At 40.9% G+C, this 12,942-nt stretch overlaps 1 protein-coding gene across 1 annotated transcript in view; it reads left to right on the top strand.

Moving 5' to 3' along the window:
* The window catches only part of DHX38 (DEAH-box helicase 38), a 144,788-nt gene that overhangs the window by 96,482 nt on the left and 35,364 nt on the right, over window positions 1-12,942 (top strand). The window contains exons 22-23 of the mRNA XM_030204672.1: window positions 3,396-3,551; window positions 10,684-10,818. Of these exons, the coding sequence (XP_030060532.1) occupies window positions 3,396-3,551; window positions 10,684-10,818 (291 nt within the window). The remainder of the gene's footprint in view (window positions 1-3,395; window positions 3,552-10,683; window positions 10,819-12,942) is intronic.

Raw genomic sequence — 12,942 nt, 5'->3', positions numbered from 1 at the left:
CTTTAATTATTAATTCCTATAATTTTTTAATTCAGTTTAGCAGACTTATTTTTCCCTGTGTCCCAAAAGCCAGGATTTGAGGACTGTTCTCTTTGTAACTGAAAAGTGTCAGTTACGGACCTACATTCGCAGTGCCTTAGGTCAGCAACACAGCACTGATAAATGTGCAAATTGTAATTAGATGTCAGTGAAGTTGCTGGAGATCCGTTCTTTAAAACTAAAAGATTTAGTCCATTAAACAGCTTTGGACAAATCTACTCAAATAAAAAAAACTAAGACTCGCCACCTTGTTAAAAAGATGGAGATGTCTGGTTTTACTCAAAGTTAAAGCTCTATAACCGATTCTGTTATCCCTCCTGCTACAATGCCTGGGGATCAGGATCAGGTGGCTTCTGTCTTACAGGACACGTCCGGCATTGTACGTGCTGTTGACGTCAAAGTGGGTGGACTCGTTTACGATGGGAAGCCCATTTGTACAGATCTTCCTTCTTAGTCTCTTATTGGCTTGATGCAGTTGATGCTGGTGGATATCGCTCAGATTCGATCTTTGGAATCTGTTAGGAGTGTGGTCAGTTTGTCATCTTGTACTTCTCGCACTTCTGTTGAGTCTCAGTGTCGATCACATTCTAGGAGTCTCAGTCGACATCACCAACGTTCATCTCAGTCCAGTTGCAGCTGGTCTTCTCCCCATCATCAAGGCAGGCACAGTCATTGGCATCACAGATGCTGTTGTTTGACAGCCAGGTCATCTAGACATACAGTTTCGTCTAGATCTAATCATTCAATCAGATCGTCTGTTCAGCTTCTCCACCTCCTCCACAACTGTCAGTGCGTACGATGGAAATTTATTAGACTCAGCAGTTAGATACAGTAGCATTGGGGTTTATATCTCTCATTACACAGTTTTTGCAGCAGCTTTCAAATTCTCCACCACAAACCTCTGGCTCTTTCTATTAGGAAGCATCCTGTCTTGACTTCAGAACAACCTCAGCAGACTCAACATCCTATGCATGTGTCTCCTAGTTCTAGGAAAAAATCTTGGACAGGATCGCCAGTATTTTCTCAGGATAAACATCTTCTGTCTTGCAGTGTTTCTGCATGTCATTCTAGATCACAGTCTCCAATCTCGCAGGCTTCGTCTGCAAACAGGTCTACTCAAAATAAGAATACTGATACTACTGTTTAAAAAGGATGCACAGCGTATACAGGAAGATTCTTCCTACCCTAGGTTCCGTCTGAAAATGGCTCGGGCTTTAGAGTTGTCATCACCTTCTCAGCCTGCTGACCAACCTGCCAAGAAACGTTCAGTTTTGAAATATCTCAAACTGAACAGAGAGTGTGTTCTCCTTCTTATTGAAGATATCCTTCAGGAACAACAAAAAGCTTTGGGCAGCACCATATTCTATTCGCCCTACTCAACATATTCTAGATAAGTATAAAGTACAAAATATTGTAGAACATGGGGTACAACAACTTCCTCACACATCAGTGGTTGTTAAATCCGCCATGAGGAAACATAAAATGGGGAAGGAATCTACATCTCATCTGCCCTCCAAAGATCTTAAGAGTATGGATATGATGGGGAAAAAGTCTTATCAGAACTTCATGTTGCAGGCTAGAATTGCTGTACACGCTTATCACTATGTACAATATATCTATACTTTAATGGATGACCTCACAAAGTTGGAATCGAATTTGACAGATACTAACCTCACTCTCCTGCGTTCAGTATTAGACAACCTTGAAGAGTGCTCTCTACACATGATTCGGGTGGCTAATAATAGTTATGAGACGGCTGTTACGGGATCGGTTATTGTGATCTCTACACGATGGATGGCGTGGCTACAGTCTTCAGCCCTTAATAAGGATATTTTTGATAAAGGTGCTGATATTCCTTGCATTGGAGATAATCTTTTTGGGGAGGAAGTCTCTCAAATGATAGAGGGCATAAAGGATAAATGTACAACTTTGGATACCCTAGAAGAAGATCATTTGAAGCTATCTAAATCTGCTTATAAGCATCTTCTATATTATAATCTTAGGAATAGATATCACAGTAAGAGGTCATATCCTTATTCTAGATCCAGTTGTCAGAATAGGCAGAATAGGCAATGACATCCTTATCTTGTTAAGAATTCCCGTGACAAGAAAAGTCAGAAATTTCCTCAGGCTCAATCACAAAAGCCAGGAACAAGTTTTGGACAACTCCCTTCAGCAAAAACTAAAGGGGGGTGGTCATCTTTCTTGATTTTTACAATGCTTGGACAACTATTACGAACGATTCATGGGTGCTACAAGTCGTATGAGAGGGTTACCATCTCATCTTTTTTAAGCTGTCCTCCAGTCAGAGGTCCGCCTCAAATCAAGCGCCATCATCTTCAGCTTCTACAAAGGGAGGTGAGGTTGCCAGGCTTCTGGAAGCACAGGCGATCGAAGTGGTCCCTGCTGCCCAGAAGGCTCAGGGATTTTATTCCAGGTATTTTCTAATCCCAAAAAAGACAGGGGGCTATCATGCCATTCTGGACCTCGGACATCTCAACAGATATCTCAAAAGGAGAAATTCCATATGACCACATTAGCAACCATTCTTCCGTTTTTGCATTGAGGTGTTTATTTAGCATCCCTGGATTTATGGGATGCTTACATTCATATTCCAGTACATCCAGTTTCAAGGCAGTATCTCCATTTCACACTGAACAGAATACATTATCAATACAAAGTACTACCGTTTGGTCTCACTTCAGCACTTCGTGTATTCACCAATTGTTTAATAGAGAGCATACTATGGGGGAGGGGTAGGTTGTGAGCTTTGTAAAACTGCTTGTTCAGTTGCCCTGTAGAATCCATCAGACAGGATTAGGGCAACCTCCTTGTGTGGCCAATTCATCCTCCTTGTCAAAGAGAAAACTGCAGGAGGGATTAGATGTATGTACCCACACACCTTCATAAATTCTCTGTGAGGTAGTAGCTGTGCAGGAGCTCCATGAATGCTTAGGAACATCACCTCTGTTTTTGATTTTGGAGAGCTGGTCTGTCTTGAACCTGTTATATGTCACCCATAAGCTTGTTTGGTTTATCCTGCTGTCTACAGAGAACCCTCATTACAGGTAAGCACTTTCACGGCTGGTCGGCAGTAAGTGGAAACCCAGCTGATGGGTAGGAGGATGCTGTTCTAGTTGGGGGCATGGTCTGAGCATTGCTTAAGTGTCCATTAGGGATAGCACTAAGCTGTATTGGGGGAGGACGAAAGGTGTCGGGGCTAATCAAACTTGATCCTTGGTGGACTCCTTGGTTTGCATGGAATACTCATGTGTATGTGGTCCCCTGATAACTGCTGTCTTTCTCTTTATGCATAGTTTTAACTTTGGGATTTGCCCATTCCACACTCTCCACAGGGTCGAGAAGAGGAAAGTGATCAGATACGGGAGAAGTTTGCTGTGCCTGAGAGTGATCATCTGACATACCTGAATGTTTACCTGCAATGGAAGAACAACAACTACTCAAGTATCTGGTGTAACGAACATTTCATTCATACCAAGGCTATGAGGAAGGTATGCATGAAGGTCTGGGGAAAGGGATAAGGAAGACCTATGAGTAGAGAGATGCAAGGGGTAGAGGAGGGCTTGAGGAAGAAGACAAACACAGGGAAGGGCAGCAGAATTGGTAAAGAGTTGGTGTGGTTCACCTGTGAAGAAAGCTGAGCAGTTATTGCTCTTCAGCTTAGAGAAGACACGAGAGATTTTAAAATCACAAAGAAAATGGGATTAATAAATAGGGTATTTATCATTAGTATTATTATATTATTTTAGTCCTATATCCCACAACTACCAACCAGTTGAGTGCGGGTTACAATCAAAATATCGAAGCATTCTTCAAGAAAATATAATACCCAACAAATTCAAACAGACCGCAGCAACAATAATGAATTCAGATGGTAATATTTCCTAAACAGCAAGGTTTTCAGCATCTTTCTAAATAAACTATAATTTTCCAATTGCCAATTGAGCAGAGGTAACATATTCCAATAAGTTGCGGCTTGATAAAGATACCTTAAGGGGGCGACAGAAGGAGTGTGAAGCAATTTCTGCTTGTTCTTAAAACATATTTGGACAAATAGGCAGGAGCAGCTCAGTAAAAGTCTTATGAACCAGCATCTTAAATTCTAATCTAGCTTCTATCAGTAGTCAGCGTAATTATTTCATTAACGGAGTGATAGAATCATCTTTGCTAAAAATATGACTCTTACGCATTCTGCGCTGTAAGCGGAGTGGAGGAGTAGCCTAGTGGTTAGTGCAGTGGACTTTGATCCTGGAGAACTGGGTTCGATTCCCACTGCAGCTCCTTGTGACTCTGGGCAAATCACTTAACCCTCCATTGCCCCTGGTACAAATAAGTACCTGTATATACTATGTAAACCGTTTTGAATGTAGTTGCAAAAAAACACAGAAAGGCGGTATATCAAGTCCCATTTCCCTTTCCCTTTCTAACTTGATTTTTAAATTCATTGTTCAACCAATATAGTAATCTTACTGCCATGTTCCCTAGTCCTAGTTCAAACAGGTAATAGGTAATGTTTAGTCAATAGGGAGAAAGGAGATGGGATTTGATATACGCCCTTTCTGTGGTAATAATCAAAGCAGTTTACATATTATATACAAAGTATATCATTTGATTGGCTTCCAATAGAAGCCAAGGTTTAGTTTAAGCTTGGGGTAATGGTTTTTGAAATTGTTTATTGAAAATCTCCTTTTTATATGACTGAATTGGTTCATCTTTTAGGATACAAATCCGATCGGCTATGTCAGCAAGTATTATTGGGCTTTTCTACTATTAAAAAGGTTGTCTTATCCTCTTCCTCATATCAAGCTGTTCTTTATGGAATTCTTTTCTGATAGACATTATATAGATTTTAGAAGGATGCTTAAGATGTTTCTGTTGGGTACGTTTGTAGTACTTGTCCTTCTGATTATTTGCTGATTATGTAATTTATGCTTTTAAGCTCTTGGACAAATACGTCATTTATTTATGGTTATGTAACCCACAGTGAACTCTGTAAAATGTGAATGTACTTATTTTGTACACAAACTGTGGAATTTGTTTTCCAAGAATAGGGTCAATGTTAATAGCATAGCTGAATTTTGAAGAAGTATCTGGAGGACAGAGCCATTAACACTAGGCAGACATAGGGATCTGGGGAAAGAACAGGGACATGGTATTTGAGCATTTCAAATGTTGCAAACGGCATGCTTGGCTTGATGAACCATTGGTTTGATCCATAGGGCTTTTGGAGGGAATTGTTAAAGTAGGGAGAATGAAGAGGATGTTCGAAGGGCATTTGAAATAAAGGGGAGAAACTTATAATCATTAAGAAAAATTATTGCCTGCGTTCTTAAGAATTCTGAGCTAATGTCCAAGTTTGCTGCATTTTTCTGTCCCTACATATTACAAAGTAAAATTCTAAGTAATAAAGACGTTTCCAAAAACATCACCAGAAACTGGAACAGAAAGGAAAGAATAAAGATTGAATCAGTTCATTATTATACCAGTAAATCTAATTAATGATTTCACTCAGGCTTCACCATCAAAATTGCTTTGGCTAGAGTAGTTTCCAAAAACATGCTGTTACGACTCAAACAAAACTAGAGTTTATCAGACGTGTGGAGGAGGAAAACACCAAGAAAAACACATTTCCATCATAAATGTTTGTGGCCATAAAGTCTCTCTTCCTTAGTCCTTTTTTAGTTATTTGCTTAAAGAAGCCTGTTGGTATCACAGAAAGTATCACTTTAATGCAGCACTAAAACCCAGAACTGTCATAGTGAACTAGTAATAAAAATGTAATTTAATAACAGCATTTATATCTCGCCTAACCACAGGGTTCAAGGCGGGTTACAACAATAAAAACAGTACAACCTTAGACAAATTGCAAGAGCGGCAGCAGAAATAATGCTGGAATAAGCAGGATTTTACAGCTTTTCAAAAGCTCAAGTAGTGTGAAATATTTCTAATCCTAGCCATGAAATGTACACTAGTTAGCATCTTGTGAAAGCTTTTTCACTGTGATTGAGGATGTTTTCTTGCCTGAGCTCAGATAGTGCTGGAATGCTTGCAGCGTTGCACTCTTATTGTGGATTACTAACTAGATGACGCTCTTAATCTGTCTCAGAAGTTATTCTTTCTCGGGAGCAAGAATTTCTGCACAGTTGGACAAGGCTTCTGTGTTAATGCCTGAGATTTGGTAATTCAGCAAACTTTGGTGTCTGCAGAAACTTGTCATCTTCTCTTGAGAATACATCATTGCGCATGAGGGGCTGCATTTTGAGCAAGGCTGTCTCAGTTTTGGTTGATAGCCATATGACATGGTACTAGGCTTGACCTACACTTTCAATTCATGTTGGTTCCAAGGTCAAGGAATCCTTGGATTGATGGCTATGAAGGCATGAATCAGTGTCTCTTGGCCCAGTAGGTTCACATTAGATTGTGTAGATTTTAAAGGGTGAGGACCTAATCTCTTGTTTACCAGTTGACACAAGATTCTGCTAATCAGATAGCAAAATTCTGCTTATGTATGCTTTGACAATGAGAGCTGTTTATTTTCTTTGATAGCTTTTTATGATTGTATTCAGAACAAGTATATGAGAATCAGTTTATTTATAAATATGATTAATAAGTACCAGTGGTAAAAGAGAAATTTTGCAGATCTTCGACCCCATTGCTTTGTACATCTTTAGTTTAACCAGCTCCTCATGAACACAGTCTTCTGGGATTTTGCAAGGTAACTTGTCACCTGGCATGGTCACTGTTGGAAACAGGATACTAGGCTTGATGGACCTTCGGTCTGTCCCAGTATGCCAACGCTTATGTTCTTATGAAAATCGTTCAGGGACTACTGCCCCTCCATTCATATTTGTGTTTATCTTTGGTGGTCTTGCTCTTGGCCCTTCAGCTGTAAACACAGAACAGAAATATTTATTAAGCGATTCTGCCTCATTATCAGCTTCTACATATTTCTCCCCACGTTTGAGTCTCGCAATGCCACTTTTGCGCTTCCTTCTGTCATTAATACATCTGAAAAATGTCTTGTCCCCCCATTTCACCATATTGGCTGTTTTTTCTTCCATTTGCATTTCCAGTGCCTCTTCCATAAGCTGTAGAACATAACATAAGAATAGCCATACTGGATCAGACCAATGGTCCATCTAGCCCAGTATCCTCCTTCCATCAGTGGCCAATCCAGGTCACAAGTACATGGCAGAAACCCAAATAGTAGCAACATTCCATGCTACCAATCTCAGGGCAAACAGTGGCTTCCCTCATGTCCATCTCAATAACAAACTATGGACCTTTCCTCCAGGAACTTGTCCAAACCTTTTTGTAGGTCTTGCAGTTGTGTGATTTTAATATTATCTTTAACATATAATGCCACTCCCCCTCATTTCTTCCTACCCTGTCTTTCCTGAACAGATTATAGCCCGAATTAGCCTCTTCATCGCTGTCAAGGATCTAAAACCATGGTTTCCCATACTTTGGGCAGTAGTATATACTGCTTAGATGTTGCCCCTTTTTCCCATTTGTGTAGAGGTATTTAACGCTTCATGAGTCGGAGTGGAGGAGTGGCCAAGTGGTTAGAGCACCGATCTTGTAATCCAGAGGTGGCCGGTTCAAATCCCACTGCTGCTCCTTGTGATCTACTACTACTACTTAACATTCTAGAGCGCTACTAGGATTACGCAGCGCTGTACAGTTTATCAAAGAAGGACAGTCCCTGCTCGAAGAGCTTACAATCTTGGGCAAGTCACTTAACCCTCCATTGCCTCAGGTACAAACTTAGATTGTGAGCCCTCCTGGGATAGAGAAATATCTAGAGTACCTGAATGTAACTCACCTCGAGCTACTACTGAAAAAGGTGTGAGCAAAATCTAAAATAAATTTACCTGTGGGCTTGTACTTACTGGGGGCTTTGATCACCCTGCCCCAACAATTCTAGTTTAAAGCCTTTGTATCGCTCCATGGTGCAATTTCACCTCGAATATTGTGTTCAATTCTGGTTGCCACATCTCAAAAAAGATATAGTAGAATTAGAAAAGGTGCAGAGAAGGGCAACGAAAATAAGGGGGATGAGATAACTTCCCTATGAGGAAAGGCTAAAGCGGCTAGGGCTCTTCAGCTTGGAGAAAAGGCGGCTGAGGGGAGATATGATAGAGGTCTATAAAATAATGAGTGGAGTTGAACGAGTAGATGTGAAGCGTCTGTTTACGCTTTCCAAAAATACTAGGACTAGGGGGCATGCGATGAAGCTACAATATAGTAAATGTAAAACGAGTCTGAGAAAATGTTTCTTCACTCAACGTGTAATTAAACTCCGGAATTCATTGCCGGAGAATGTGGTAAAGGCAGTTAGCTTAGTGGAGTTTAAAAAAGCTTTGGACAGCTTCCTAAAGGAAAAGTCCATAGACCATTATTAAATAGACTTGGGGAAAATCCACTATTTCTGGGATAAGCAGTATAAAATGTTTTGTACTTTTTTGGGACCTTGGCAGGTATTTGTGACCTGGATTGGCCCCATTTCTACTCAACAGCCTTTGGAAAAGCATCCCATGGTCCAGGAAGCCAAAATGCTCTTGATAACACCATCTGTACAGCCACATATTCATCTCTAGGATGTGAGCTTCTCTGCCTTGGCCTTTACTCTAAACAGGGAGGATCGACGAGACCACCAGCTGTGCATGTCTGCTTCACCCTCTCTCCCAGAGCCATGAAGTCACTTTTGATACTGCTGGGTACCCTTCCGATTGTATTATTTGTTATGTTATAGTATAGAGGACTTGTCACCTGTCAACTCCCTCAGTTTGAGATTCAAGGTGAGATACAATAAATGAAAAAAAAAAACCCCAAAACATTGATACAAAACATAAGGAATTACAGAAAAATTAATAAGCATGGATGACTTGATGAGTCTCTGTAAGTGCTCTGTAACATCTTGAGTTTTGGTACCTGGTACTTGCACGCTTCCCGGGTCATCGTGTCTGGCCTGCAGATGGACGCCTCTGTACGCCTCAGAAGAGAATCACCATCCATCACTACCTTTCACCTCTTAGCAGTCACTGATCCATCAACTTTGGGGATTTCGAGCTCTGATTCCTTCTGTCCCTGGGATGCTGTCACCTCCTCCACTTCAAGTGCTGGATGTCGGTCCTTTAGTTCAAGGGCAAGTGGTGTCGATCCTGCAGGGTCTCGTGATCTGAATCAAGCTGTCCTCTTTCAGCACAGCTTTTTTTTTCCCACTGTTGGAAATCTTTGATGCTTCTTGAAGCATTTCATCGATGTATTTCTCATATTCGCGGATGCTTCTCAACCTTGCCACCTCCTCTCTCAGTTCTTTCATTTCTTTCATGAGGGATTCAAGCTGAAGACATCTTGCACATGGAACCAGCCCCTCTCCTGGAATCACATTTTCTGTCTGCACAGAGGCAGAAGCTATAACTGGGGCAACAACTTTGATGATGTTTTCCAACCATACTGCAGTTGCAGAAGTATTTGCACCAGTAGAAAGAAAAAGAAAGCAGAAAAAGCCCTACCAAAGTTCCTAACTTTCCTTGGCTGTGCTGTAGCAAGATCGCTTTACAAGTTAGGCAAATTTGAAAGGGCATCTTCTTTTTTGGAAAGCCTTCACTGGCTCCCAATGAAATCATATATTGAATTCAAAACAGCTTGTTTGATCTTAAGGGTGAAATTCTATACGTGGCGCTACTTCCGTGCTGAACTTTTGGCGTGAAAAAAGAATTCTAACAGCTGCAAGACACCAGAATAGGACAGAAACCGGAGATTTGCGTAAAAACACACACCTCCATTTATAGAATAGCGTGTAAATGCTTCTGTGCGGATCTCTAAAGGGGATGTGGTCATGGGAGGAGCATAGGCGGGACAGGAGTGTTCCCTTAAAATGCACACATTGTTATAGGATTCTGAGATTTGCACCTAACTTGCATGCCGGGATTTACATCTGGTTTCAGTTGATGTAACTCCTTGTACCCAAAAGTGAGCGCCGTTCTTTAAAACGGGCCAATCCTGGATCACCCATTATAGAAAACCATTCTGCACCAATTTCTTTTTTTCCGGTGCCATTTTGGGAAGTTTTAAAAACAGATTTGGCAAAAACCACACAGCTAACCTCTGTTTAGTAAATAAATCTGTCTGTTGAAACTCTCCTCTGTTATTAAGGATTTCTTGTTATGTAATTCACCTTGAATCCAATTAGGAACTAAGCAGAATATAATAGTCTAGTCCAAAATTGTAGGCTGATCTCTCAGCCATTTACAGCTGCGCAGTTTTAAGATGGCCTAAATCACAGAGATATGTGCAAGTATTATAGAGCAAAGGCTTAAACATCCAGGCTCTTCAGTGATTCTTTAATCTGTTGATTTTTCATTTTATATTATTTTACTATATTTAATTTGTTTTTTTTTTTTTTTAGCTTGAAGCAATGAAGGTGTATTTTTGTGCCAGGGAGTGGGATAAAGAAAGTGGTGTAAGACCTTGTCCTCACTGGACTGGAGTCTGCAACATAAGGAGTCTACTATATACTAGAGTTTGAGAGAATTAATGAAACAGGAATTGAGCAAGGTAACTAAAATTCTGTCTTGTGCTTGGATTCTAATCCCCACCTCTGGGTCCCTCTTCTAGGTGAGAGAGGTGCGGGCCCAGCTGAAAGATATCATGGTACAGCAGAGAATGAGCCTTTCTTCATGTGGTACAGACTGGGACATCGTTAGGAAGTGCATCTGTGCAGCCTACTTCCACCAGGCTGCCAAGCTGAAGGTGAGTGAGAGAGTGCTGTGGGTTATCTGCAAGGATGCTGGACTCTGAACAGTGGCTAAAGAATGTTTTCCACATTTTATTGTCCATGTATTTGTGATTTTTTTTCACACTCGTCTGTGCTTTATACCCCACACCTTGTAGGAGAAAAAAGTGTTTTATTAGGGGGAACACAAAACAATGAAAACCAATCCCCACTGTAAAGTTTGTGAGAGACTTATCTAAACCACAGTAACACAGAAAACATAGTAAATGACGGCAGGTAAAGACCTGAACAGTCCATCCATCCAGTCTGCCCAACAAGATAAACTTATTTTACATGGTATGTGATACTTTATATCCGAGTTTGATTTGTCTTTGCCTTTCTCAGGGCACAGACCATAGAAGTCGGCTCAGCAGTGTTCTTGTACTAAAAGTTCTGAAGCTGCAAGGGATTTTGGGGTTTCAGGGCTCTTTTCTACCAAAGTATGTCATCTGGAAGTCAATTTGCACCCCATTTCTATTTGCAGAGAGAGAGAAACTTCTTTTTGACTTCTTGGTCTCTATTGCATTGAAATTAATAATATCGCATTGAAAAGACAACTCTCCAGTCAATGTCATTTTTTGGTGGAATTGGGTTTTATTGTACAAGAAATATGAGCAGCGTTCAGTGCCTGCTATTCCGGGGTCTCATTATGGTTCTCAGAAATGGAAAACTCTCGACCTCTTTCTGACATCAGCTGTCTAATTGTATTGCCTAATGTTTGATCTCGGCTTCCTGTGTATTGTTTTGTATAAGTTGTTGGTTTTTTTTCCTTCCTCTCTTTTGTTGTATTATTGAAAACCTCAGTAAAAACATTAAACAAAAAAAAAAGTTCTGACGCTGACGTCGAAGCCCCTTAAAATTTACGCTCCAGCCCATCCAAATCTATTCAGTTACAATCAGGTCATAGACCGTAGAAGTCTGCTCAGCACTGGTTTAGCTTCCCAATTACCGGCGTTGCCACCCAATCTCTGCTGATTTCGTGGATCCTTTCCTTCTAAGCAGGATTCCTTTGTGTTTATCCCATTCATGTTTGAATTCCATTACCATTTTCATTTCACCACCTCCTGCGGGAGGGCATTCCACATATCTACCGCCCTTTCCATAAAAAAATACCTCCTGACATTACTCCTCAGTCTGCCCCCCTTCAACCTCAATTCATGTCCTCTAGTTCTACCACCTTCCCGTCTCCAGAAAAGGTTTGTTTGCAGATTAATACCTTTCAAATATTTGAACGTCTGAATCGTGTCACCCCTGTTTCTCCTTTCCTCCAAGGTATACATGTTCGGCAATTCTCTTCTCGTACGGTTTGCAACGCAAATCCCATACCATTTTTGTAGCTTTTCTTTGCACTGCTTCCAGTCTTTTTACATCTTTAGCAAGATACGGCCTCCAATACTGAACATAGTACTCCAAGTGGGGCCTCACCAACGGCTTATAGAGGGGCATCAACACCTCCATTCTTCTGCTGGTTATACCCCTCTCTATGCAGCCTAGCATCCTTCTGGCCACAGCCGTCACCTTGTCACATTGTTTCTTCACCTTCATATCTTCTGACACCAACATCCCAAGGTCTCTCTCCTGAGTCGAGCTTACTAATCGCTCCCCTCCTATTTGGCATCTCTCTTTTGAGATAGCGAATAGGAGTGAAGGTATTAATATTAATGTGGGGAAGAGCTGTGTCCAGAGCCTGATAACTGCATGACACGTGGGGAGACTTAGCACCACTGTCCCTGAGGAACGATTCTCCGAAATGGAGTACTCTGTCGGAGAACTACCACCAGCAATGAACTCCAGGTAAGTGTTCTGCACTGCTGGTTGGGTCATTTATGGTACTCCCTTCCTTATATTATTATGTAAGTCTAATTTGATTAATGTTTAAGAGACTTGTCACCACAAAAACATTTCTATTCAAGGACTGGATGCGGTTTTTGTAAAGTGATATGTGGGGAATGATTTACTTATTGTATTATCGCTTCAAGATTGTGATGCTTGGCCATGAAATAGTGGCAGTTGCATTGAAAATTGACTGAGCTGCGGAGACACCTTATACTGAATCTCCCTCTTTCCCACATTAATATTAATACCTTTATTGGTTTAGCAAA

Source organism: Microcaecilia unicolor, chromosome 5 (assembly GCF_901765095.1).
Source record: "Microcaecilia unicolor chromosome 5, aMicUni1.1, whole genome shotgun sequence".
In the NCBI taxonomy this organism is placed as follows: domain Eukaryota; kingdom Metazoa; phylum Chordata; class Amphibia; order Gymnophiona; family Siphonopidae; genus Microcaecilia; species Microcaecilia unicolor.
This window is presented reverse-complemented; position numbering and strand designations above follow the sequence as displayed.